Source organism: Ipomoea nil, unplaced genomic scaffold (assembly GCF_001879475.1).
Source record: "Ipomoea nil cultivar Tokyo-kokei standard unplaced genomic scaffold, Asagao_1.1 scaffold0117, whole genome shotgun sequence".
NCBI classification, from domain to species: domain Eukaryota; kingdom Viridiplantae; phylum Streptophyta; class Magnoliopsida; order Solanales; family Convolvulaceae; genus Ipomoea; species Ipomoea nil.
In genome coordinates, this window is record NW_017616545.1 from 267501 (window position 1) to 293326 (window position 25826).

Consider the following 25826-nt stretch of genomic DNA (forward strand, 5'->3'; position numbering starts at 1 on the left):
CTATAGTTGGTGCGAACAAAGCGTAGTCGGTCTGTGTAGCTTGTCGAAAGCGTGCCAGGATTTGGACTGCACCGTCACCGAGCAAATAACGCTTTTAAGGTAGTGTTATTATAACACGGCACAGATTTCCTTTCAACCATACACCCATAGTGTCCGTGTTTCTTAAAAGGCTCTCAGATCGTGCGTTGACGTTGTACATTTCCCCAACAATTAAAAGCGTTATTTGTGCAACATTCAACCTTTTGCATTATGGCACCTTCTGTCATACCGGATCTATCAAAATCACCGCGCTTGATGGGAAAAATTACAATAGGTGGGCTCAAAGAATGCTTATTCTCTTTGAACAGTTAAAGTTGGTTTACGTGCTATATTCAGTTGCACCTGAACCTACTCCAACAGTGTCAGAAAAGTACGGTGCCAATGAAACTGAAAATCAAAGTGTCAGAACCGTCTACAACAAAAGGAGTAGAAAAATCAAGAAGTTCAAAGGAAGGTGTTTTACGTGCGGAAAGCAAGGACACCGAGCACACCAGTGCTACCATCACAATGACAAAACTGGCAAAAGTCAATCTGACAGAGCAAGATGAGTATTGAGTCTCTTTAAATTAGTTATTTTTGAGTAACTATATTTGCTCTAGTTCTAAGGGTTCGCATGAAGTATGATTGTCTTAGTACTGAATTCTAGTTGAGTTGTCTAGATTCTGATTACTTAGTAGTGCTTACTTCTTTAGTATGTTGAATATTAATGACATTGATTGAAATAATTTGTGCATAGATATTGCTCAAATTTTATTACTAAGATTATTGGTATAAAAAAAATAAGAGCATATATCATAGGCTTCAATTGCAATTTAATGAGAACATGGAAAAGTCATCACTCTTGAATACTCTGTCTAAGAAGGTGGTTTTTAAGTAAATTTTGGTTACACCACTCGACCTGGGAGTACTTAAGAAGTAGGGCGTTGATCATGCAGGCTAGTTAGAGCGCCACTTGATCTTCACCTTAAATGAGGTTGACTTTCATATGTTGTTAAACAATCAAAGCCTTGCAATAAAAATTGTTGAAGTACTGCAATAGTAATATTGATCTGCATCCTATGAATGCTTTATATGAGTTTTAATTTTCTCAAGGGAATGGAAAATAGTGCAAGTGGCAACTCTGAAGTCTCATTGTTGAGAGATATTTCAGAATAAATATGAGCTCGAACATATTCCTTGTGTATGAGATTAATTTCTTATAAGAATGTGATGTGAAATTTGTGATTATGTTGTTCCACTTGATGTAGCATGTGGACAACATTATTTCTATGGCTTACTAACAATGAACATTTGTATATATATATATATATATATATATATATATATATATATATATATGTGTGTGTGTGTGTGTGTGTGTGTGTGTGTGTGTGTGTGTGTGTGTGTGTGTGTGTGTGTGTGTGTGTGTGTGTGTGTGTGTGAACCTATCCTTAGGTAAGAACATAAGAACTAATCCAATTCATTAAATTTTCAATGATCAATGGTCAAGATAATCTATCAATTTAATGTGCATCTAAATCATAATTAATTTTAAAGAATGTTAGTGTAATTTCGACCAGCAACCAATTAAATGATAATATTATATTTCTTTTCCATGATTTTATGAACATAAAATAAGGAAGGATTTCTTTCAAGTTGTGACTCTACACCTATACTGTTATTGCGCTTCCTTGTGCATCTCAAAAATCAGAAGTTGTCTTCACGGAGTACAATTCTTGTCCTTGTCCACATGTATCATCTCATATGTATGTTAGGGAGTTTAGATGTTAGGATTTAGGGATTTAGATTTTAATTACTCTCTAATGAGACGACAACCATCTTGGTTCGAACTAATAATGCATGAAAAACAAAAGCAGTTTACAAAATACCGTATGCACTTAGGTTAACAAATATGTGCATACACCAAAATCAAATTAGTGTTAAAGATTATGTTGTGCACTTGCGTTAAACTATGTGTTCCATAACGTAAATAATGATTACATGGATGAAAAGACGTAAATCAAGTTGGTGTGCACCTGGGTTGAACTATGTGCACTTGGGTTGACTGTTGTGTGCACTCAGGTTACACTGTGTGTGCCATAATTTGCAGAATTAGGAAGAAAACTGATATACAAAATATCGTGTGTGTACTTAGGTTAACGAATGTGTGCGTGCACCAAAACCAGATTGGTGTTAAAGACTATGTTGTGCACTTGGGTTAAACTGTGTGTGTCATAACGTCAATAATGAGTATGTGGATGAAAAGACGCAAAACAAGTTGGTGTGCAAATGGGTTGAACTGTGTGCACATTGGTTGATAGATTAGGGTGTACACTTGGGATGACTATGTGCACTTAGGTTATACTGTGTGTGCCAAAATTTGCAGAATTAGTTTGTGTAGGGAAAGATGTTAACCATTTTGGTGTGCACTTCGATTGTGCTGTGTGTGCACTTAGATAGAAATGTGTGTGCACTTGGGTCAACAAGTTTGTGCCATGATGTTCAAGAAAACTGATATACGAATTGAAATACCTTGTGCATTTAGGTTAACGAATGTGTGTATGCACCAAAACCAGATTGATGTTAAAGACTATGTTGTTCACCTAAGTTAAACTCTGTGTGCCATAACATAAATAATGAGTATATGAATGAAAAAACGTAAAACAAATTGGTGTGCACTTGGGTTGATAGATTAGGATGTGCACTTGGGTTGACTGTGTGCACTTAAGTTACATTGTATGTGTCATAATTTGCATAATTAGTTTGTGTAGGAAAAAGATGTTAAACATTTTGGTTTACACTTGAATTGTGCTCTAAACAAACTCCCAAAATGACGAGATTACAATAAGATAAACCAACATAAAGACCCAACAACAAAGACAAATTAAAGCTGGAAACTAAATGAGAAACCTTATACTAAAAACAAAAATGAAAGACAGCGCAAAGACCAACATAACCAACAACCTGCTACAACTACAACAATTAGAAAATGGTACAAATAATTTCCTCATCATCATCAGGTGCGACAACTCGAACACCTCTCCATCGGAACTGCTCGTCGTCACCTTCTTCTCCTATGAAGCCTCCGACGACATCGTTTTCGCTATATGCTTATGTTTTTGGGCAATACGAAATGTTGCGGTGAAGGTGAGGATTCGAGAGTTCTTGAACGATTCTGCATAATTTTGGCGAAGGTTGCATAATGCATAAGGACTGTACTATGAAAGGGTTTACTGATAATAGAGTTTAGGAATTAGGAATTAGGAATTTAGGATACTGTCAATCTCTAACTCTGTATATTTAAAATAAATAAATAAATAATATATGCACTAAAATACCCTTAATACCCCCAACTATTTAAAATAAATAAAAATCAACTCTAAAATTTCATAAAAATATGTTTTAATCTAAACCATTGATCACCCTAAATAAATGGCTATGATGAGTTCCTAGGTTCCTACCTAAAGATGAGTTCCTATATGATTGTTCATCTATATATATATATATATATATATATATATATATATATATATATATATAACTTTTGAGTATGTATCAGGTAGAGTGCGAAGCTTCTATAATGCTCCACAAAACAAATCGGCAAAACTCAGTCTACGAAGGAGCTAATGTTGGGCACCAAAGATCCGTCTGGGTAAGAGATCAAATACATTTGACAAAATATTTGTAAGTGTTGCATTGTGGGGATAATTAACTCCCTATATTTTCATCAAAAGTTTCTCTGTGGTATTGAGAATAATGATGAAAGAGAATGTTTCATGTTAAGCATGAAAATCTCAAGGGATTATTTACGAGTAAACGAAGTACTCGTCAAAGTGCATGTAAGTTTGATCAAGGGAATCAACTTACTTGAGGGCTAATTATGAGGATTAGTCGCTGACTCATTGGAAGGACTTAAAGCCCAAGTGGTAATGAATTCCTGGTGGATCCCACTTCTGTGGTCAAACGAAGCCATGAAAAGAGTTACAAAATAGTACACTAGTTGGTCATTCCGACAGTGTGTGTACTTGTGAGGTTGAGCTACAGCTCTTAATGAATTCATAACTCTTTGAGAAAGGGTGGTTTTGTTGAAACAAACCTAATGAATTCACCGCATAATGACATGAGTACAAAGTGCTCTTGGTGACTTATACTCAATTGGGATGGTCTATGTTGAGGTAGACCTAAAGAGATCCCGAACTTGAGTAGAAAAGGGCTAACCGCATCTTATGAAAGATAATGGGGTTATCCCAAGAAGCTGAGTGGCTAAGAAACATGGTGATAACCGTGCAGTTGTGGGGGTGTCCAACACCTCCACCACATTGTGATACACAAACTGTCGTTTGCGTTGCAAATAACAGTGCCTATGATAGAAAGAAAAGACTTACAACTGATTTATGTCTTTAACTACTCTATAAGCCTTTAATGGTAGTCTATACTAAGTTAGACTTGATAGAGTTAAAAGTCTATATTGAGATAGACTTGATAAGACATAAAAATCTGTAATGCGGTAAGACTTGTCAGAGTTAAAAGTCTATGTTGTGATAGACTTTGACAGGGTAGAAGTCTATATTTGAGACAAATGTAACATTCTTTAATACTAAGGGTGTTCATAAGAAGTCAAAGAGTTTGACATTTGTAGGACCTACTTTTTGAGTTGATGTGTGCATTCGAGTTCAAAATTTATCTAACTGGTGAGTTCAAGATTCACATCACTCCCGGGAAGAAAATTACTCAGTGTCACTACGTGTCAGTTCAAGTTCTCAAACTCTGACATTAAGATCAACTCATTTCTATTGCTTAGACATTATCCTTTTCAGCCTTCTACTTTGAATGTGTGGGGGATTGTTGGAAACATTCAAACCAGAAGTTTGATTTTGTCTCCCATTATCATCATACGCATATTCATTAGAAATTGGTTCAGCAAATTAAGGAGACTATGGACACGTGTAGTACTCCCAACTGTACTCTCCCTAATCTTCAGCTAATACATGGCTAAAATTGAAGCTTTCTGTTGCTTTCTTCAGTATATAAGCAACTCTCTACATTGTGAATGAGGGCAACAATTTCTACGAAGCCTTTTCACTCCTATTCATTTTGTCTCCTTGAGTCTAAGCAAAGTCAGGTTCGCCTGCGCTATAGTTGGTGCGAACTAAGCGTAGTCGGTCTGTGTAGCCTGTCAAAAGCGTGCCAGGATTTGGACTGCATCGTCACCGAGCAAATAACGCTTTTAAGGTAGTGTTATTATAACACGGCACAGATTTCCTTTCAACCATACACCCATAGTGTCCGTGCTTCTTAAAAGGCTTTCAAATCGTGCGTTGACGTTGTACATTTCCCAACATATATATATATATATATATATATATATATATATATATATATATATATATATATATATATATATATATATATATATATATATATATATATATACTATACTATACTAATAAGAGCCCAAGAGAGTTAGGCCTATAATGGGTAGAAAAAATGGCGGTCAAATTTTTTAATCAAATGAATGGCTCAGATTGATCAGATTTTAATTTTTCTTAAGATTTCCTAATTTATCCTTAATGAATATGATTATCTGTTAACTTTTCCGTTAAATATTATCTTTTCCGTTAATTTCTGTTACTTCACCGCTAACTTACTCATTGATTTCAATAAGAAAGATCTTAGGTTCAAACCCCATGCATCCCAATCAAAGTTGGCATAATTAGTACTCTATTTTACTCTTATTAAATTAAATAATAATTTAGTAGCTACAACAAAAAAATAATACATATGCATTTCTTTAATTTAGAATTATATAATACCATGAAAAATTAAAAAAAAAATATAATTAATAAAGTCAATCATATTAATTACTTAAGGGATTTGTTGATAAAGAGAGTATTCAAATCACACAACAAATTGACTACCTCGCATTGACCTTGTTTGACAATCAGCAGTTAGGGGTAAGCGTTAGCGGATTATATTATTGAATTTGACCAGCAAATTATATCAACGGTTGGTAAAAAAATATTTGAAAAAATTAGCCGTTTGTATTAACATGTAAAATGACCTAAGGTATACATATATTTATAATTTAATAATAATAATAATAATAATAATAATAATAATAATAATAATAATAATAATAATAATAATAATAATAATAATAATTTTTAAAAAAAATATAAAAAAATATAATTAAGCCAATCATATTAACTACTTCGGGATTTATGGACAAAAAGAGTAGTATTCAAATCACACAACAAATTAAAGTGGAAAACTATCTCGCAATGTCCTTGTTTGGCAATCAACAATTAGCTCTTCAACATGCCCTAATTTTTATTTGCTCTCCCTTATGTCCCGTATTTGGTTTCAACCATACCTATACAATTATTTTATTGACAATTATAATCAATTTTGACTATATTATCTTCCATTTGTAAACTTAGAATTGCGCTGCATATTTAAATACGCAAATTTAACATTCAATTATCTATGCATGAACAATTCCAATATAGTCTTGCCTTGATATACTTTAAAGTACTTATTTTTTAAAAAAAAAACATTGGACATTATCCCAATCGCGAAATGCGCGTAAAAAACTAATATATATATATATATATATATATATATATATATATATATATATATATATATATATATATATATATATATATATATATATATATATATATATATATATATATATTTGATATTAAAGTATAAAAGCAACCATTTAAATGCAAATGCAATCATTTATTTCATATGTTATTTAATTTTGTACTTTAAAGAGTTTGTATTACATTACACATAAAATTACATAATCATGCTTTGAATTTATACATTGTAAAAGGTACGCCAGCATTTACTATAGCATCACCAATCATTATGGGGACTGGGGAGTCCTTTTTATGTGATAGACTTCACTCTGAAATAGTATATTAAAAAAAATGAATTAAAATACATAATTGAGAGATCAAAATTTTCAATTTTTCCATAAATTTAAATAAATATATATTGTAGTGATTGGGAAGGGGAAAGGGGATATTAATTAATTACTATTTATGCTTTGAAGCGTGGTCCTTCGCCATTTGTTCAAATAGGCTTCCATCATAAACACCTCTTACTTTATCTTTGGGGAGCATTCCTTTATCGTCTTTGGCAAGTAGATACAAAACTTTCCACTCAGATATCGCACCAATCCTGCAAATATATAATCTTGATTTTCTTAGTAAACTCTCCGACAAGAACTCAAAACTTAATATAAATTAAATGTAATAATAACTTTTTGCTAATAAAGGTGTGAGAATTGACACTTGCTAATAGTGGACTCAATTCTTAAATTATGTGTGCATCTACATCTAGTCCATTAATTGTTACTAAAGTGATTATTCTGCCAAGATCCCATACCGTTAACTCTATCTTCAAACCATTGAAATGGGGGTTAACTATGGAATTTAATTAAATGGCTTCACTAGCTATCTTTCCCTATCATAGTTCTCCCGTTTTACATACATATATAGGCACTTCAAAACAGGTAGAGGGGCCTCTTGGGAGTTGAGATTTAAGCACCTAAGCTAGCTCTTGGTGATATTTACATGTTTTTTTTTTTTTTTTTTTTTTGAAGACATGGTGATATTTACATGTTATGAACAAAAAATGCGGTTTTGATATGAACTAGTTAAAGTACTTTCTCAAATTCTTTCAGTCCAAAATACTTAATTTTTCAAACTCGTTTAGCTCAAGAATCAATTATACATTAATACTACATTTAATTTTAGATCTTAATAATGAAAAGTTGTTTGTTCTGACTTTTACCATCACCGTTTGAAATGCACCAAAAAAAAAAAAAAAAAAAATCATATTTGGATTATTTTTTTTCTCAGGTAAGGGCACTTGTAAATCCTAAATATCAAATTAATGTACATTTATTTTAATACTTCATATATAAAAAGAAATGAAAATGCTTAGGTGTTTGGTAAATAGCTGTTAGCTGATTGAGTTAATTTGTAAGTTTGATTAGTTGATATCACTAGCTGATTGTAGAAAAGTATTTGGTAAATTAACTGTTAGCTATAACAGCTGATTACATTAAAATGATATTCTCAAAAAGCTTATCGAAAAAACTACTTTGAATAGCTTTTTGAATTTTAGCATTTTGAAACAATAAGTTGTTACAAAAAAACTAATTAGAGGGTAATAGTTGTTATATGAATGCCCTTATTTGGTAAATGACTGTTAGTTGATAGTTGTTAGCTGTTAGCTGATTGGGTTAATTAGAAAGTATAACTAGTTGATAACATTAGCTGATTGTAGAAAGGTGTTTGGTAAATTAGCCGTTAGTTGATAGTTGTTTGGTATAATTTCTTTTCTCAAAAAACTAATTGAAAAAGTTGCTTTGAGTAGCTTTTTGAACTACAAAAAGATAATTAACCGAACACTTATATTGACTTTTAAACAAAGTCAAACAACTAATAGTGGTCAAATAAGCCAAAATTGACTTATAGGCTAACTGTTTTACCAAACAGGGCATAATCAAATATTCATATTGATTGTTTAATCCAATCAAACAACTAATAGTAGTCAAATAAGATAAAATTAGCTGATAAGCTAATTATGTTACTAAATAGGCGGCCAGCTTTTTCCTAGGTTTTAAAGAGGATTGCAGTAAGCATGCTTAATTTACTTTTTGAGGTCTTAATATTGATCATTGTTTTTATATAAAGGATGCTTTAATATAGTTTTTCCTCTTCTACTATTTATCTTCCTTTTATTCCATTAAAATAATGCAAGGAACATAGTGAAAATGTATGCTTTTGGGAATAAAATTAGTACTTTGTATATATTATACGGAGTAATACTCTTGAAACAGGAGTGTCAAAATACGTTTTAAAACATAAAAAGGAAGTGAAACATTACGTACCATCCAAGATAGTTTTTAGGTTCTCTGTCATCTCGAAGTAATTCGTTCACTTCCGCACACGTTAAGGCGTTGGGGTCAATTCGTGCATGTTTGTTGAAAATTTCTTCAAATTTTGATGGAACAAACCTTTCATCCAGGCAAGTTAAGTGTGATTAGAGTAGTGAAAATAAAAATAAAAATTCATGCATAAAAATGATTAGAGTATGCTAAAAGTAAAAAGTAATAGAAGTTATAATCTAAAGGAATTAACAAAATTAAACAAGCACGACAGAAAGAAAACACACTTTCCCTCGCTATCATATGCACCAGTATCACTACCGTGCTTGCCAAGTTTAATGTTATTAATCACAATGGGGAAGAGAGGAGAAGGCCATTTTCCCTGCAGGAATAAATCAATTGAATAGTTTAGGATGGTTGGTAAGTAATTCATTAATAAAACTACTATATGGTATCTATATTAGTTTTACCGTTCATGTACAATATAAAAAAATAAATAAATAAGGGCACCGAAAGTACTAAACATTAAACAACCTATCAATATTTGACTTTTTCCTATTTAATTTGTCCACTATTAGACACATATATTTGTCTCTTTTTTTTTTTTTCTAATTTTCAGCATTTTATCATTCTAGAATGACGAATGAGATGAATTCACATTGTTTACCTTAAAGCATGTTCTCAATAGAAATGGCCCCTATATATCTGTGTATATTAAATTATTAATCAACATTTTTTATCCTAGAGCATGTTCTTATTGGAACCTGCTAATACATACATATATATATATATATATATATATATATATATATATATATATAGAGAGAGAGAGAGAGAGAGAGATGCACTCTGGTGCGAATAAGTGCCCAGGAGGGAATATGTGAATGAATCAGCGCGCGACACGTGTCCAGATCTAATGGATTAAAAAAAATAAAAAGCGGTGGCATTTTCGTAAATAATTGAACATCGAACTGCAAGTAAAATCACTTACAAGTGCACCTACTTTCACCTATAAGTGCACCTACTTTCGCCTGCAAGTGCATGTAGTTTTTTACTGCATTCATTGATCGAGGCACCTACTTTCACCTACAAGTGCACCTACTTTCACCTGCAAGTGCATGCAATTTTACCTTGTTAACACTCATTGATCTGAGTTCAGCGGGTAGTAATATCCCTGAAAACAACTCGCAAACATTCATGAACCTATGTGCAACTACTTATAACTATAGGTGCAACTACTTATAACTATAGGTGCACCTACTTTCACCTGCAAATGCATGTAATTTTGCCTTGTTAACATTCATTGATCTGAGTTCAGTGGGCACTATTACCTCTGAAAACCACTCACAAACATTCATGTAACTAGGTGCAACTACTTATAACTATAGGTGCAACTACATATAACTAAGGTGCATCTACTTATAACTATAGGTGCACTTAGTATTAATGCTCAGTGTACATTTTACTTGCACTTATAATACATTTTACTTGCACTTCGATGTTCGATTATTTACGAAAATACCACCGCGTTTTTTTTAATCCATTAGATCTGGACACGTGTCACGCGCTGATTCGTTCGCATATTCCCTCCTGGGCGCTTCATTCGCACCCGAGTACAATTCTATATATATATATATATATATATATATATATATATATATATATAGAGAGAGAGAGAGAGAGAGAGAGAGAGAGAGAGGGGAATGGAATACAAACCCTTCATTATCCCATCCCATTAACCATTCCATAATGAAATAATGTTGTGACACTGTTGTGGTACGAATTGATGCTCAGTGTAAATTTTATTTGAGTAAAAGACATTTTTGGTCCTAAATTTATAGTGACATGGACAATTTTGGTCCTTCATTAAAAAATCAGACAATTTGTGGACACTCTTATTGTGACATGGAAAATTTTAGTCCTCCGTCACTCTTTCCGTTAGATGTTTCGTTTGGGAGGGGGTATTTGCGTCTTTTCATCATACCTCCTTCTTCCAAGACCATTCCACTGTTTTCTCAAGCTCTGAAACTAGAGCTGGTCATACGAAGTTTTAGCCCCAAAAATTAGGTTTTCATGCTCTGCACCCTACGCTCCGCCTTCCGGTCGTCCTCAACCTCAAGCTCTACGAGTCGCCATTCGCCGGCTCCGGTTGTCCTCAACTTCAAGCTCCGCTGCTCGCCAGTCGGCGACTCCAGTCTTCCGTTGCGTTCCGCAATTCTGCCATCATTGCTGGCTGCGCAGTTTCGTTCTGCACCCTGGCTCGCTGCTGAGCTGCTTAGATAATGAGATTACTCAAGCCTCAGGTTTGTTGTTCACTTGTTCGTACTTCGCACCCTCTTTCTATTCTCTTAAATCTTAATTAGTTTGCCATAATTTGAGAATTTCCCTAAATCTTAATTGATAAATCCCAATCAAATATGCCCTTTTTTTGTGCAATTGTGTGTGTAGTTGTGCTTATGTTCAGACTGTTTGTGCCCTAATTCTGTTTGTGCACTAATTTCCATAAATCTTAGTTGTGCTTCTATTTTATTTCCAGAATTGCAGTCTTCCAGATTTTTTTCATTTTGTGCCATAATTTCCCTAAATCTTATTCATTATTGTCGATTTTCCAGCCTTCCAGATGTGTTGATAATTTAAGATTAGTTTTGATCCCCATAATTGGTTTATTTGGATTTATTTCTCTGGTATTAGTGACTGTCTTTGCTAATTACAGAATATGATTGCTCATTTTGTATCATTACATATTTTTGTCTGTTTGTGCCCTAATTTGGTCCCTGTATCATTACGTACTCTGGGAGGAAGGAGGAGTGATGAAAAAACGCAAATACCCCCTCTCAAACGGAGCATTTAACGGGAAGAGTGACGGTGGACCAAAATTGTCCTCGTCACAATAAGAGTGTCCACAAATTGTCTTATTTTTTTTTATAAAGGACTAAAATTGTTTGTGTCACTATAAGTCTAGGACCAAAAATGTCTTTTATTCATTTTATTTGTACTTGTAGTACATTTACTTGCACTTCGATGTTCAATTATTTACGAAAATGTCACTTGCACGTTCTTTTGAGTATCCGTCCATTAGTGCACTGCATCATACGACATTGAGATGTCCATTGCATTTTTGGCTACGCTTGAATGCATAACCAGAGAGTTATCTATGCATGATATTCGGTATAGGAATGCACGACATACTGTATGTGAATTAGAGTTGTCAAAACGGGCCAGCCCGACCCATACAGGCTGGCCCGTCACGAGTTGGGGAAGAAACAGGCTAGGCTCGACCCAACCCGGTTCGAATCTGGATTGAGATTTTTGGCCCAACCCGGCTAAGCACAGACTTGCGGGTAAACTGGCCAGCCTGTTTTGTATTAATTAAATAATTAATTATATTACATTAAAAATTTTTTAATTATTCATATGTATTAATGCTCAAACCCTAAACCTACTAGTAAAGAACTAGAGTCTTTACCAACCATACACACTGAACTTGTTGAATAAATGTCATGTGTGATTATATATAATATATGTTTGGAATGTAAAATTTTAAGTTTATGATAATAAATTTATTTACTCAAAATGAAGTGTTAAGTATTAAATCTTTATATATAATAAAACAGAATCCTAGATTTCCCTTCAAAACTAGCTTTCCCTCCAAAATTGTGAATGGGCTTTGGAAAAATAGGTTGCGGCAATGGGATAGGTTTGGCCCATAAATCTTTATATATATAATAAAGCAAAAAAAAATGTAATTATATATTGGCCCAACATTTGTTATATTAAAACTTTTATTTTTTATTAAGTTAGTATATATATATATATATATATATATATATATATAGACAGACACACACGTACTAACTTTTTAATAGTTTGTAATTTTAATTAGTTTTTTAATAATTTACAAAGAAAGTTAGGTAAAGTAAAATCAAGTAGGGAAAATATTTTCCCATCTAAGTGTGACTGCATAATGCATATTAATAGATTTGTAAGATTTTTATTTTTATTTTTATTTTTGTGTGTGTAAACCACGAGGTGGTCCGGGTCTTTCTCTGCCCATTTAACTTTGTAAGATCATTATTGCAAATGAGATTAGCAATATGAATGCATGTATTGTCTTTAACATTTAAATATTACATTGTATAACTATACTTAAATTTTTAATAAAACTAATCCTGCTTTGTATCATAACATTACAACAATACTTATAAATTTTTGTTCGTGCATCGCACGGGACAAATACTAGTATGTAAATATAAGTAATAGTTTTTTAATACAATTTCAAATACAACTAATAATTTTTTAAGTGTCCTAAAAAAATACACATACTATTATTGTATTAATTTTTTTATTTGATTATCACGTAAATTTTTATTAATTCAATGGTATCAATTCGTTCACTGATAGTCAATAAAAAATAATGATTTTTTTCTTTTAATTAATACTATATTACATATGAATATTATATACATAAGACTTTTAGTATAGAAAACTAACATTTTTAATATAAAGTTTATAATTTTTTGTAATTTTATAGAGTTAATGTAATAAATAAACTTTATATTTACTTTATAAATATATTAATATATTTATATAAAGTTACAAATAGTCGTATTAATTAATACTTGTATTTATATAGTTGGTTAGAGTAATTTAAAAGATTAGGGTTTGATTCTGCCCACAAACTGAACCTACGTCATATCGAGATTCTCGACACGTCGAGAAGAGGCAGAATGACCAAGATTTTTGTGCCTTAATGAATCGACGCGTCGAGAGCTCTAGATCTGCGAATTTTTTCTGCGAAAATTGTGTTTTTTGACCAGGGCCGATCCTATCATTTTATAGGCCCGGGGCATGACGAAAAAAATAGGCCCTAATTAATATATCTTTCATACCTAATTTAGTAGTTTTGAGTAACAGTTTGCTCCAAACCATTGAAAATGCAAACACTGTGATTTGCAACGTTTGCACTTAGCATTTTGGGGAAATGTTTTCCTTTCCCAGAAACACCCTTGCATTTAAAATAAAAAATAAAAATTGTTGACTATGGAGGAACTTTCGTTATCTTTAATTCAAATTTTCATAAGATATTTAGTATTAGTATATAAAAATTTATATATTTATAAACTATATTAAAAATACTATTAAACACAAAAAAATCAAAATTAAACTTAATTTAAAAAAAATTACATTAGAAAATAAGCAAAAAAAAAAAAAAAAAAAAAAAAAAAAAAAAAAAAAAAAAGAGTTGAGGAATTTCAGTAATTTTTTTTTTAAAATACACTACAAAGTAAGCAAAAAAGTAGAGTTGAGGGACTTTGTTTCCAAAATGCGCAAATAAGGATTCGAACACTTGCCTTCTAATTTAGGGAAGAATTATGATCCAAGTATAATACCAACCACGCTAATCTACCTTTAATTAAAACATATGATTTATACAGTCCAAATTATGGTCCACACAATGTTATGTGGACCATAACAAAAAATACATTTTTAATATACTAAATGTACATTATTTTTGTACTGAATATACATTATACAATATAATGTACACTCAGAACAAAAATAATGTACATCTCCGAAATACAATGTACATTATTTTTGTATTGAATGTACATTATTTTTGTATTGAATGTACATTATTTTACAGTAGACAAAATATGGTCCACACAATAATGATTGATACATAGGGGGTAGGATGGGCCCCCTCCAAGAATGGGCCCTGGGCAAGGGCCCAGCCTGCCCTTGCCCCAGGGCCGGCCCTGTTTTTGACCTCCATTCTCCATCCCACTATATATAGCATCATTTTCTCTCAACCCTAAGTTGGGGGGCTGCGGTTTGGGAATACAAATTGAGTGAAAAGGGGTGATTCTTTACACTCCAAAGGAAGAAGGAGGGATCCCCACAGGCCACACCTTAGAAGAAGAAGAATCATTGCAAAAGCTTTGAAAGGAAGATTGGAAGATCAAAAGCTACCAACAAGTTGAAAGAAAGGAGCTTGGAAGACATATTTGGGAGAATCTCTTCCTCTCTTCTTTACTTTAAGTTTATTTGTATCTTCCTTGATATTATTGTTGTTGAAACTATGTTAGCCATGATTGGCTAAGCTTTTCTTTGGGATTTTTGGGTATAAAAGTGTCTATGAATCTATATGTCTTGTTCTTAATTTCCTTAATGAAATATATATTTGGATTTTATATCTTGTGTTGCAATTGTATTCTATATTGTTGATGCTTATAATTAAAGGCCTAAATTACTTGTTTCATTGCTATATTTGTGTCTTGATCAGAGTTAGGATATAAATTAGGGCACCCACAATTGCATTTGACTATTGCACTTTGAGAGAGGGCATATTTGTTAAGGGATTATCTAAATTGCTTATTCTTGAATGGTTATTGTCACTATCTCATGGGAGTGAGTATGTTTCACTTGTCTTGTTGCGGGTTGGAATTATGGGATTTAATTATTTTGTATTTTAATGCAATCTTCCACACTCGATTTAACCCAATTAATTGTTTCACTTTAAGTTGGCAATAGGTGATTAAACACTTTGACCCCCAAAAATCCAGCTCTTTATTCTCTTTAATTCCTCAAATTCGCTTGCCTTATTTTACTCCTTTTGTTTACATGTTTGTAGCAAATTACCCCTTATTAATGGTAGGAATAGCTTCACATGAATGAATTAGTAGCTAGTATTTAATACCCTTACCTGTAGATCGATAACCCCGGAATACTCCGGGTATTTGTTGGTTAAAATATGCTACAATCATTGTTCCTTTTAATCTCAGTCGTACATAATTATGATTTGATGGTACGATCTAGATTAGTCCTCCCGTCCTCACATTACGAGATATTTTCACCTGAACGGGACCCTTTATATAATACGGTTCATATGAGAACCCCTCACAGGTGAGAACCTGTGGACAAATTCAAACCATCGATCTACACGATCTGATGGACAGTAAATCAAGTACATAAGAAGTGAAGTCATTTCCATAATTATTACAAACTTTTAAAATTTGTAATATAACGACCCATCCTCCTTTTTTTTTTCATATATATATATATATATATATATATATATATATATATATATATATATATATATATATATATATATATATATATATATATATATGGACATATGCCCATGTGAATTGAGTGAAGAGTGATAAACTTACTGGTCTAGTTTTGGAACTGAGTAAAACGTGTACGAAAATGGTAATACCAACTGAGAGGAGAAATCCACTTCCAATTCTTCGAAAACCTAAATAATTAAATGAAAATAAACTTGAATTAAATAAAAATAAAAGTATAGAAAATTAAGAAAGTAATGTTGATGGGGAAATATTTGAACAAATAGATAAAGATCGAAAAAAAAAAAAACACCTTGTTGGTTAAGAAAAGAATGAAAGGAATGCATTTCGATAAAAAGTGAAATCAACCTCGATAAGTTTCCCAGGGATAAATGATGCCGTCATGGTTGGTATCAAAGAACATGACATGCTTTTCCAAAGGCGTTGGCTCACTACCATTTTCCATTCCCTTTCCTGCAATATTCCATTCCCATTCTTGAGTATAACCCAAACACCAAATACAATAAAAATAATAATCAGAATAAAGGATGAATGGGAATCGGAAAACTATAGAATTGCTTACCAACTTGTTTAGTACTGCTTAATGAAGCCATAATATAAAGTTGGACTTCTAATTGTTTTATTTTCTAGAGTTCTTAGGATGTTTTTTAGACTTGTTGGGATTCATCGGGATGTATGTGGTTTTATACGCATGCATTGTAAAGGTTTTTTTTTATTTTTTTTATATTTTTTCCAAATTGTGTTGTAAAAGTCAAAGGAATAACTTTCACTTAATAAAGTTGAGGCGCACACATTTGAAAAAATGCCAAATATAGTTTGATTATTTAGATTATGCATGGACTTAAATTCGGAATTTGGTATACGTACTATTCTGCATTTGCTTATTGCGGTTATGGATTTGACTTTAGTGGCACCATCATCATAGAAATATTAGAATGAGACAAAAAAATTTGTGTGTCATGATACTTGCTTAATTTACGTACCTAATATTGTAATAAAAATTTATGTAGCCTTGAGCGGTATTGAATAATATTTTATAGAGTTAATTCCTTTTTGATCCTAGATTTATAAGTGGTAGTCCAATTTTAGTCTCTTTTTTTTTTTTTTTTATCACAACACTCTTTTTGGTCCTAGTATTATTGTGACATGATCAATTTTGGTCCTCTATAAAAAAAATCGTTAAAATTTCGTTAAATACAATGACATTTCGTTCTTCAATAATGATTTTTAATTTTCAAAAAAAATTAACATAAAAATATAACGAGTCAACGCACTTTGTTTGTATTAAAAAGATCAAAATGTCCTTCTATTTAACGAAGTTTCAACGATTTTGTTGATAGATGACCAAAACTGGTCATTTCACAATAATACTAAAACCAAAAGTGGATGTTCTGATAAAAAAGAACTAAAAGTGGGATGCCACCTATAAATCTAAGACCAAAAATGAAATTAAATCTATTTTATATCTAAAAATATAATATGTGTCGATGTAAGTTATGTTCCTAATTTTTGTCTATTTTTCTATATTAATATAGGTAGACATTGTACCTAAAGTGTTGTGCATTGCATTGTTACTGGACAAAATTACACTTATTAACATTTTTGTTTCGTGATTATCCTTAAACCATTACTGGACAAATCGAATTTGCTCCACTCGGCCTCTCGTCTCGCGGACCATATGCTCAAGAACCAGCTTCATCATCTCGTCCGCCACAAACGTCAAGGTCTCGAGATGTTGAGCAGTATAGACCCTCAAGCTCTCAAATTGCTCAATCTTTTAGGGTAATTGGAAGATTGCGTCATCATAGTTGCTCCAAAAGGTCTGCTGCAAAACCTGTAATTAGGGGTGTGCAAACTTCGGATAATTTTCGGTTAACCGACCGAACCGACAAAGTTCGGTTAACCGTTTTCGAACCGAATTTTTTCAGTTCGGTTAATGGTTAAAGGAATTTTAAAACTTCGGTTAACAGTTAATTTGGTTCGAAAGGTCGGTTAACCGAAGTTTTTAATATATATATAAATAATAATATAAATATAAATACTAATTTGAAGTTAGGGATGTTTGGAGTTTATAATTCATGTTTTTTATATTTTGTTATGAATTTATTATGATATGTATTTTATTTTAATTGGATTTATTAGTTTAGGTGTTATTTTTAGAATTTTAAATTTTAGCTTTAAAAAGTTCGGTTAACCGACCGATTAACTGAAAAAAATTCGGTTCGGTGAATTCGGTAGAGCAAACTTCGGTTCGGTTAACGGTTAAAGAAAAAAAAACTTCGATTAATTCGGTACGGTTAACCGATTGAACACCCCTACCTGTAATGACTCGGAATGCCGAGGGACATTGGGTTCCCTTCGAACCATACGTCGTGGGAAGTAGTCTAAGATTTGTTGGTTGTAAAATAACCCCTCGATACAAGGACTGGAGCAATAAACGCAGGCATGACTATCAAAAGTACAAAAATGAAGAAAGCAATGAGGAAAATAAGAAGAAAGCATTCAAAATACGCGCACTACAGGACCAACTTGATAAGCAGCGAGAGGAGGATATAGCAAAACTAGGGGAAATCAAGGGCAAAGCTGTTGAACTCACAAATATTGGAAAGGACGCTGAGCAACATGCTCAACATAGAGCTATCGATGATATCAAGGGGAAGTCTGGACGGAATTTTGTCAATGGAATGAGTAGACAAGAACTCTTACTTTGGTGGGATCGCGGAGTTGTTCAAGCGGAGAACATACTTGATGCGTTCAACGAGTACATGACTTTCAAGATCAGTCCAGAATTTGACAAGCACATTGAAGGTAAAGACATTATTCAATCCAGACGCATCATCAATGATCGAATCAACACTCAAGACATTAACAACAAAGCCAGTCTCTTATAAAATTATCCATGTAATAGTTAGAAGAATTTTATCTGCCTTTGCTATCATTGTAATGACTCTTTTGATAAATTAAGTTGTGTGTTTTTGGGGTTGCGTCGAGTTTTAATTTACAGTAATTTTTACCCCTAGAAATATTTGTTAAACTCGACTATTCGGCTGTATGTAATGAAAATCCTTTCATGAATAATATCAGCCTGATAGAACGAGTATAGGTTTTGGCATCATCAAAAATGGGAAATTATTAGGAACATTTTGTACTTAGATTTTAATGATACCAAGCTTAGGAGTTTAGACCCCTCAATTCGCTTATTGTCTTAGACTTAGGTCGAGTCCATCTTCATTCGAATTAGTATTCGAATTGACAACCCGAGTGTACAATATAAGCACTCGTGGGTTTCAAATGAATGTCATACGAAATGACAACTCTCAGGTAAATCAAGACAACGAATCAAGACCCTATCTAAGAAGTCATTTCTCAGCAATTTGTAACAAGTTTCGAAGACCTGAAGTTTTGAAGACTCGAAGACCTGAAGATTTGAAGACAAAGACCAAGAGGTTGCAATAGACTAAATCATGGAAGGCTCTACCTCTTGAATATTATCAAGGCTGAATGATAAAGGAAATTCTTTTGAGGCATTTATGGGACGATTGGTAAAGCCAACCAATCATGTTTGATTGTTTTTTTTTTTAAAGGGTTCGTGTCGATGGTACAACCAACAACTCGATAGGACAAACCAGAGATATACTCAAAGCACGTATAGTTTGAAACCTTAATCATGGGAAATTATGTTCAGGACAAAACGAGTCCTAGGAACAAATCTCAAAGTCAACTTTCATTAAATGTCATGTCCTTGTGCAGAAATTAAAGTGATATGCTCAGCACATATTAAGGACCAACGGCTGGAAAGTACTGACAACTCACGTACACTCGAATTACTATACGTACCCAGTGGTCTCTACTCATAGGTTAATATAATAGGTTATTGAAATTTTGTTTTTCCTCGGACAATTTTTCACACCTATAAATACCTCATTCTTGTTCAGAATGAGATGCTGATCTTTGAAAACATTTAAGTGCAAAAAGCTTAGCTATTTGAAACATCAAGCTATTTATGACGAATTAGAGAGAAAATTTTGCTAAGTTCTAGATCCAGATTTCCAGGAGGCTTGTGCTACTTCAAGTTTAACATCTAGATCTCTAAGCCAAGCTTCATAGTTGGAGGAAGAAGAAATTCACATCTTCATCTTTATTCCTCAATTTGGAAAGTAGATAGAGGCGGAGTAGACTTGGTGAAGTAAAAAAATTAACCACCTTTGCAAGATTGTGTCCGGCTCTTTGACGAGGAAAAATCTTGGGGTAATCTTGTACTACGGTCTACGGATATAGTGCAAACCTTCACAAGTTGTGAAATAGAATGGAGTAGGCTTCGTTAATAGTCGAACTACTATAAAAATCCCTCTATCTCTCTCTTTATATTTATACACTTGCACTTGTATATCTTCATACTCAAATAATTTTTATTTGTCATATCAACGTGAAAACAAATCGTTAAAAAAGGTTAACTATTTCCGTTGTGCATATAAAACTCTGAGCGAGTTGTTAAGTTTTCATACTTGATGATTCTTAAAGATTTTAAAAAGTCTAACAAATCTATTCACCCCCCCCCCCCCCCCTAGATTCGTTCCCAAACCCTTCGGGACCAACACCTTTTCATTTGTATAAGTATAAATTTAGGTGTCAATCACGTTCATTGTTGTTTTCACTCAGGGGGGTCGGCTCACGATTACCCAGTAGGACGAGCACATGGATTCTATCTATAATGCTGATTTAGCATATCCTCTAATCGTTATACTACAGGTGTGTAGAGCCACGGTGAATGATGGTAAGTAATTACCCAGCGGCAGGTATAAATTTATTTGATTTGATTATAACTATTTAAAATTGTTTATCATATTAGATGGTGAGGTTAGGATATCCAGTTCCTACACTGCAATAAAGATCAACTATGAATGCCCTGAGTTCCTCAATTTCACAGAGAGGTATTTTGACAGTTCAATTTTTTTTTCACTCCGTATCATATTTTATTTCAAACACGTTTGATGATTTCGGATAATTCGTTTAAATCAGTTTGCCTAGGTTCTTGACTCCAATACGAAGTATAAACTCAAGTTCAAGTTTGACTGGATCTGGATCATTGGAAGCTTTATGGAGTGAAAATGTCACAATGATTTCTTTGAAGGATATTTATGACAACAAAAAGTTACAAATCATAGGTTTAGAGTTTGTATTGAAATCATTTGAAAAGCCACTCATTATATTTCTCACATATTGTGTAATGAATTTTTAGGTTGGAGAATTTTGGTACTTGGAGAAATTCTGGACATAGAAGGTGAATGGTACTTCGCCTGTAAGAGCAAAATGCTAAATAATATCATATACCTGTAGGGACATATGATATTATTTAGTTTTTTTTTTTTTTCCAAAATGATAAAATTGCTATATATCTACACAAAAAAATAGATCATATATACAAATGAATTACGATAGCAATTGATTACTATAACTATGTTGCTAGAGGGCGAGCATATTTGTCCATGCCAATTTATAAAAATCCTAAAAAATAATGATATATAAAATCACCAAAGTTACAGCACCGCATGCTTATATTTACACATTAGCTATTAATTTGAGCAATTATTTGCTCGAATTCAAGCAATGATAATATCAACAAACATAAACGACACAACAATATCTTCAATTACACTATATAATATTATATGATGTTATAATTTAAATAATTGTATATCGATCCTAATATTCTTAATATCTTATCTTATCTTATTTATCTTATCTTACTCTATATAATAGCAAAAACTTTTGCAAATCAAATTTTCCCGCCCAAGCAATTCTACGTTGTTTTGGATGCTATAATATCCGCCTTAATTAAATGCTTCTTTTATTTGAATTGTGAACTTTTCTTTATCCAATATGTATTGAATTTGGAAGGACAAAAAAATTGATTACATTCAGATTTAAGAATTGATTACATTCAGATTCTATCTAAAACAACCAGCACACCAGCATTCATTGCTCAATCTACATGCGGATCAGATCTCAATAAATTGGGCAGCACAATACTTTGTTTATTGTGCTGACCATAATTAATTACAAAATTAAAAAGGTTCAACTTCCAGTGTTGATGGGAATTGGAATGGCCCTTCAACTGCGTTCATATATATATATATATATATATATATATATATATCATATTCTCTGCAGGTGAATACATAGGCTAATGTTGTCGAAGATGTCGGTGGAGGTGGTGGCACCAACTGTAGACATGCATATCCCACCGAAGATGATGTGTGAACTGTGAGCATATACACCTGCGGAAAAAATGATAGTCGGAGAGGACGTTTTTGGAGAATTGAATGCCATATTCTCCAAGTTGCTCTTAGATTTTTTTTTTTTTAACAGATCTGAGGTTGGCGTTGGCTTGGCTTAGTAGTGATTTTTTTTTTTAGCTGGCTGCAGCGGTGCATGGCAAAGGGTGGTGGTCGAAGACGGCAACGATGAACACTCAATGATCGTTTTGCAAAAAACATGAAAGATGTCTGTTTTGTGAAATATTATGAGAAAGACTAGGACGAGGACTATGTACGAAGAGAAAAAATAAGGAAAAGAAAGTAGCAGACAGCAAAAGGATGCTTTGTGATCTGAAAAACAACGGCGACTAAGGTTGCTTTGTGTGTGCCCTTGATTCTGCGATCATTTTGAAACAACTGGAATCTGTGCATCCAAATTCGGCACTTGACCTTGAAGAGTTGGAGATGTAGAATGCAAAAGGGAAGATGGTCGTGCAATAGTGTATGTATATATAATATACGCAGTCTAAATATGTTTTCAACATTTGTTAAACATATAAGAAACATAGAAATGCATGGTGGCTCCTCGCATGTAGGGTTTAGCGACTTGCTGTAGTTGACTTAGCAATGGATTCCTGCAACTAGCAGGCAAACTCCTTGGCTCCGTGACTTTGGCGCCCAACAACCTGCTCACGGCTTTAGAGCCAAGAATCAGTGGTTGAAGTGTCATTGTGTGGATAGTGTGGAACCGCTGCATTTTTCGTTGTTAAGAAAACCTGCAAATTGGTTTTATTTGTGTTTTTTGCAGGTTGACGTTTGGGTTTTAGAGGTTAATATGTGGTGTCTCTTCCACCGGCATCACCATTGTTGAGTCCCCATGTGTGCTAAAATACAGTAATTGTTGGTTTGAATGTGTTCAAACATCTAGCACAATCCTTTTGCTTTCAAGGTAATACAGAGAGGAAAAAAAAAAGAAACATATAAGCATGTTAACCCATTTTAAGAATGATGTTTCTTCTTTTTGTTTGAATATTTCAGGCAGTCGAGTTGGGAGTACAGGTTTAGTGAAGAAAATGGTCCTCTTGAATAAGCAATAAAATGTCTAAATGGAATAATTTAAATTTTGAATACCAGTAATTGCATTTAGTAGTTAATGGATTCAAAGCTCCTCTAAGATATTAGTGGGATGAATATATTTTTAGTTGTACATGTTGTTGCATACACTTGAAATATATACTATCTATCTACTATCTACTATCTACTATACTAATAAGAGCCAAGGGAATTAGGCCTATAATGGGTAGAAAAAATGGCGGTTAAATTTTTTAATCAAATGAATTTATCAGATTTTAATTTTTCTTTAAGATTTACTAACTTATCCTTAATGAATATGATTATCCGTTAACTTTTTCATTAAATATTATCTTTTCCGCTAATTTTTGTTAGTTCACCATTAACTTACTCATTGATTTCAATAAGAGAGGTCTTAGGTTCGAACCCCATCCCAATCAAAGTTGGCGTAATTAGTAATTTATTTTACTCTTATTAAATTAAATAATAATGTAGTAGCTATAATAAAAAATAATACATATGTATTTCTTTAATTTAGAATTATGTGTCTACAATGTCTTTATTAAAAAAAATTATTCATTATCAATAAATTAAATAAGAGAAATAATTTCATTAGATATATTGTATTTATTTTCTCCAATATAAAAATTCTTTACATTCAAATTCATCAATTGATTATATTCGCTACATTGTTCTTACAATGTCTTTATTAAAAAAAATTATTCATTATCAATAAATTAATTAAGAGAAATAATTTTATTAGTTATATTGTCTTATTTTTCTCCAGTGTAAAAATTCTTTACATTCAAATTCATCAATAGATTATATTCACTACATTGTCTATTATCTTTTTTGTGCACTATTATTTAATTAAATATCAAAGTTTAATACAAAATAATGTTATATATTTATTTACCATTGTATTTTATTAATAACATGAAAAAATTTTAAAAAATAATAATAAAGTCAATCATATTAACTGCTTGAGGGATTTAATTTGTTCACAAAGAGAGTATTCAAATCACACAACAAATTGAAGTGAGAACTACCTCGCAATGTCCTTGATTGACAATCAGTTGTTAGCGGATTATATTAGAAAATTTGACCTGCGAATTATATCAACGGTTGCTAAAAAGATATTTGAAAAAATTAGTTGTTTAGATTAATATGTAAAATGACCTAAGGGTATAATAATAATAATAATAATAATAATAATAATAATAATAATAATAATAATAATAATAATAATAATAATAATAATAATAATAATAATAATAATAATAGTTTTAAAAAAATAAAAAAAATATATAATTATTAACTACTTGATGGATTTATTGACAAAAAGAGTATTCAAATCACAACAATTTGAAGTGGGAAATTATCTAGCAATGTCTTTGTTTGGCAATTAATCCGCAGTTAGTTCTTCAATATTAATATATATTTAATATTTTATGCCTTAATTTTTATTTGCTATCCCTTATGTCCCGTATTTGGTTTCTACCATAGTTATGCAATTATTTTATTGACAATTATAATAAATCTTGACTGTATTATCTTGCAATTGTAAATTTAGAATTGCCTATTTTAATAGGGAAATTTAACATTCAAAACTATGCATAAACAATATCAATATAATCTTGTCTTGATATACTTTAAAGTACTTATTGAAAAAAATAACATTGGGCATTATCACAATCTCGCAATGCGCGTAAAAAACTAGTTGTAGTATATAAATTGGATTAGGTATAGAAAAATGCAGTATTACTGTTTGTATATTACATTTATTGATATCTTTACTAATTTTTATTGTGATAAAAGTTATATAGATGAGTAAACATGAGAGGAATTTGCATGTGTGTTAGTTCATCATATGACAACACCCACTAGATTGTGAAATTAATATATAAATTAATTAATTAATTAATCTCACTGTAATAAGAAAGTTTTAGTACTTGAAAATATAAATTTTTGTTTGTAGTTTATAATAATTAATAATTTTTCCTGTATTAATCTTTTAATGAATTTTATTATTTTAACTAATTACACATCTGAAATATCAATTTTATTTTAATTGCGAATATATTTATTCATAGTTTTTTCATATCACATTCATATAATTATCAAAAACAAAACTATATATACATATAATTGAATAAAGCGCATATTTTGAATGGAACAAAATTGATTACTTCAAAACTAAGAAATCATGTCATTAAAGTACATATTTTGAATGGAAATATTGTACGGTGCAATGTGTTGATCCTGCGAATGGCATTGACTCCGTCGGACTCAAGACTTTCATTTAAATTTCAAAGAAAGTAATTTCCGATCCTGTTATGTCTATGACAATAAATCAAAATTAGAATTAAGTGACTTGTGATCCACTAATATCTAGTTGGGTATCACCTTCCTTTGTAATAAAAAAAAAAATTCAAAATCAAGGGTAAACTTTAAATTATGTTGGTTTGTTATTATTGC

At 31.9% G+C, this 25826-nt stretch overlaps 1 protein-coding gene across 2 annotated transcripts; it reads right to left on the minus strand.

Moving 5' to 3' along the window:
- Nucleotides 1-6756: 6756 nt before the first annotated feature.
- LOC109163606 (probable peroxygenase 5) lies at nucleotides 6757-16669 on the minus strand. Of its 2 annotated transcripts, none has more exons than XM_019312445.1 (7): nucleotides 16583-16669; nucleotides 16369-16473; nucleotides 16105-16190; nucleotides 9217-9311; nucleotides 8933-9058; nucleotides 7137-7212; nucleotides 6757-6937 (listed from the first exon to the last, which is right to left on the minus strand). In XM_019312445.1, exons 1-7 carry the CDS (start codon nucleotides 16611-16613, stop codon nucleotides 6896-6898), a joined length of 561 nt encoding a protein of 186 aa, XP_019167990.1. In that variant the 5' UTR covers nucleotides 16614-16669; the 3' UTR covers nucleotides 6757-6895. The 2 variants fall into 2 exon arrangements, with proteins under 2 accessions (XP_019167990.1, XP_019167926.1); XM_019312381.1 differs by having other exon boundaries at nucleotides 7069-7212.
- Between the last annotated feature and the right edge of the window lie 9157 nt (nucleotides 16670-25826).

What these genes read in the sequence shown, in the direction of transcription:
- LOC109163606 (XM_019312381.1), bottom strand. Translation starts at nt 16,613, where the DNA reads ATGGCTTCATTAAGCAGTACTAAACAAGTTG. An exon ending in AAGCAGTACTAAACAAGTTG is followed by an intron (nt 16,474 to 16,582) that starts GTAAGCAATTCT and finishes GGAATATTGCAG; the next exon opens with GAAAGGGAATGGAAAATGGT. An exon ending in TCCCTGGGAAACTTATCGAG is followed by an intron (nt 16,191 to 16,368) that starts GTTGATTTCACT and finishes TTAATTATTTAG; the next exon opens with GTTTTCGAAGAATTGGAAGT.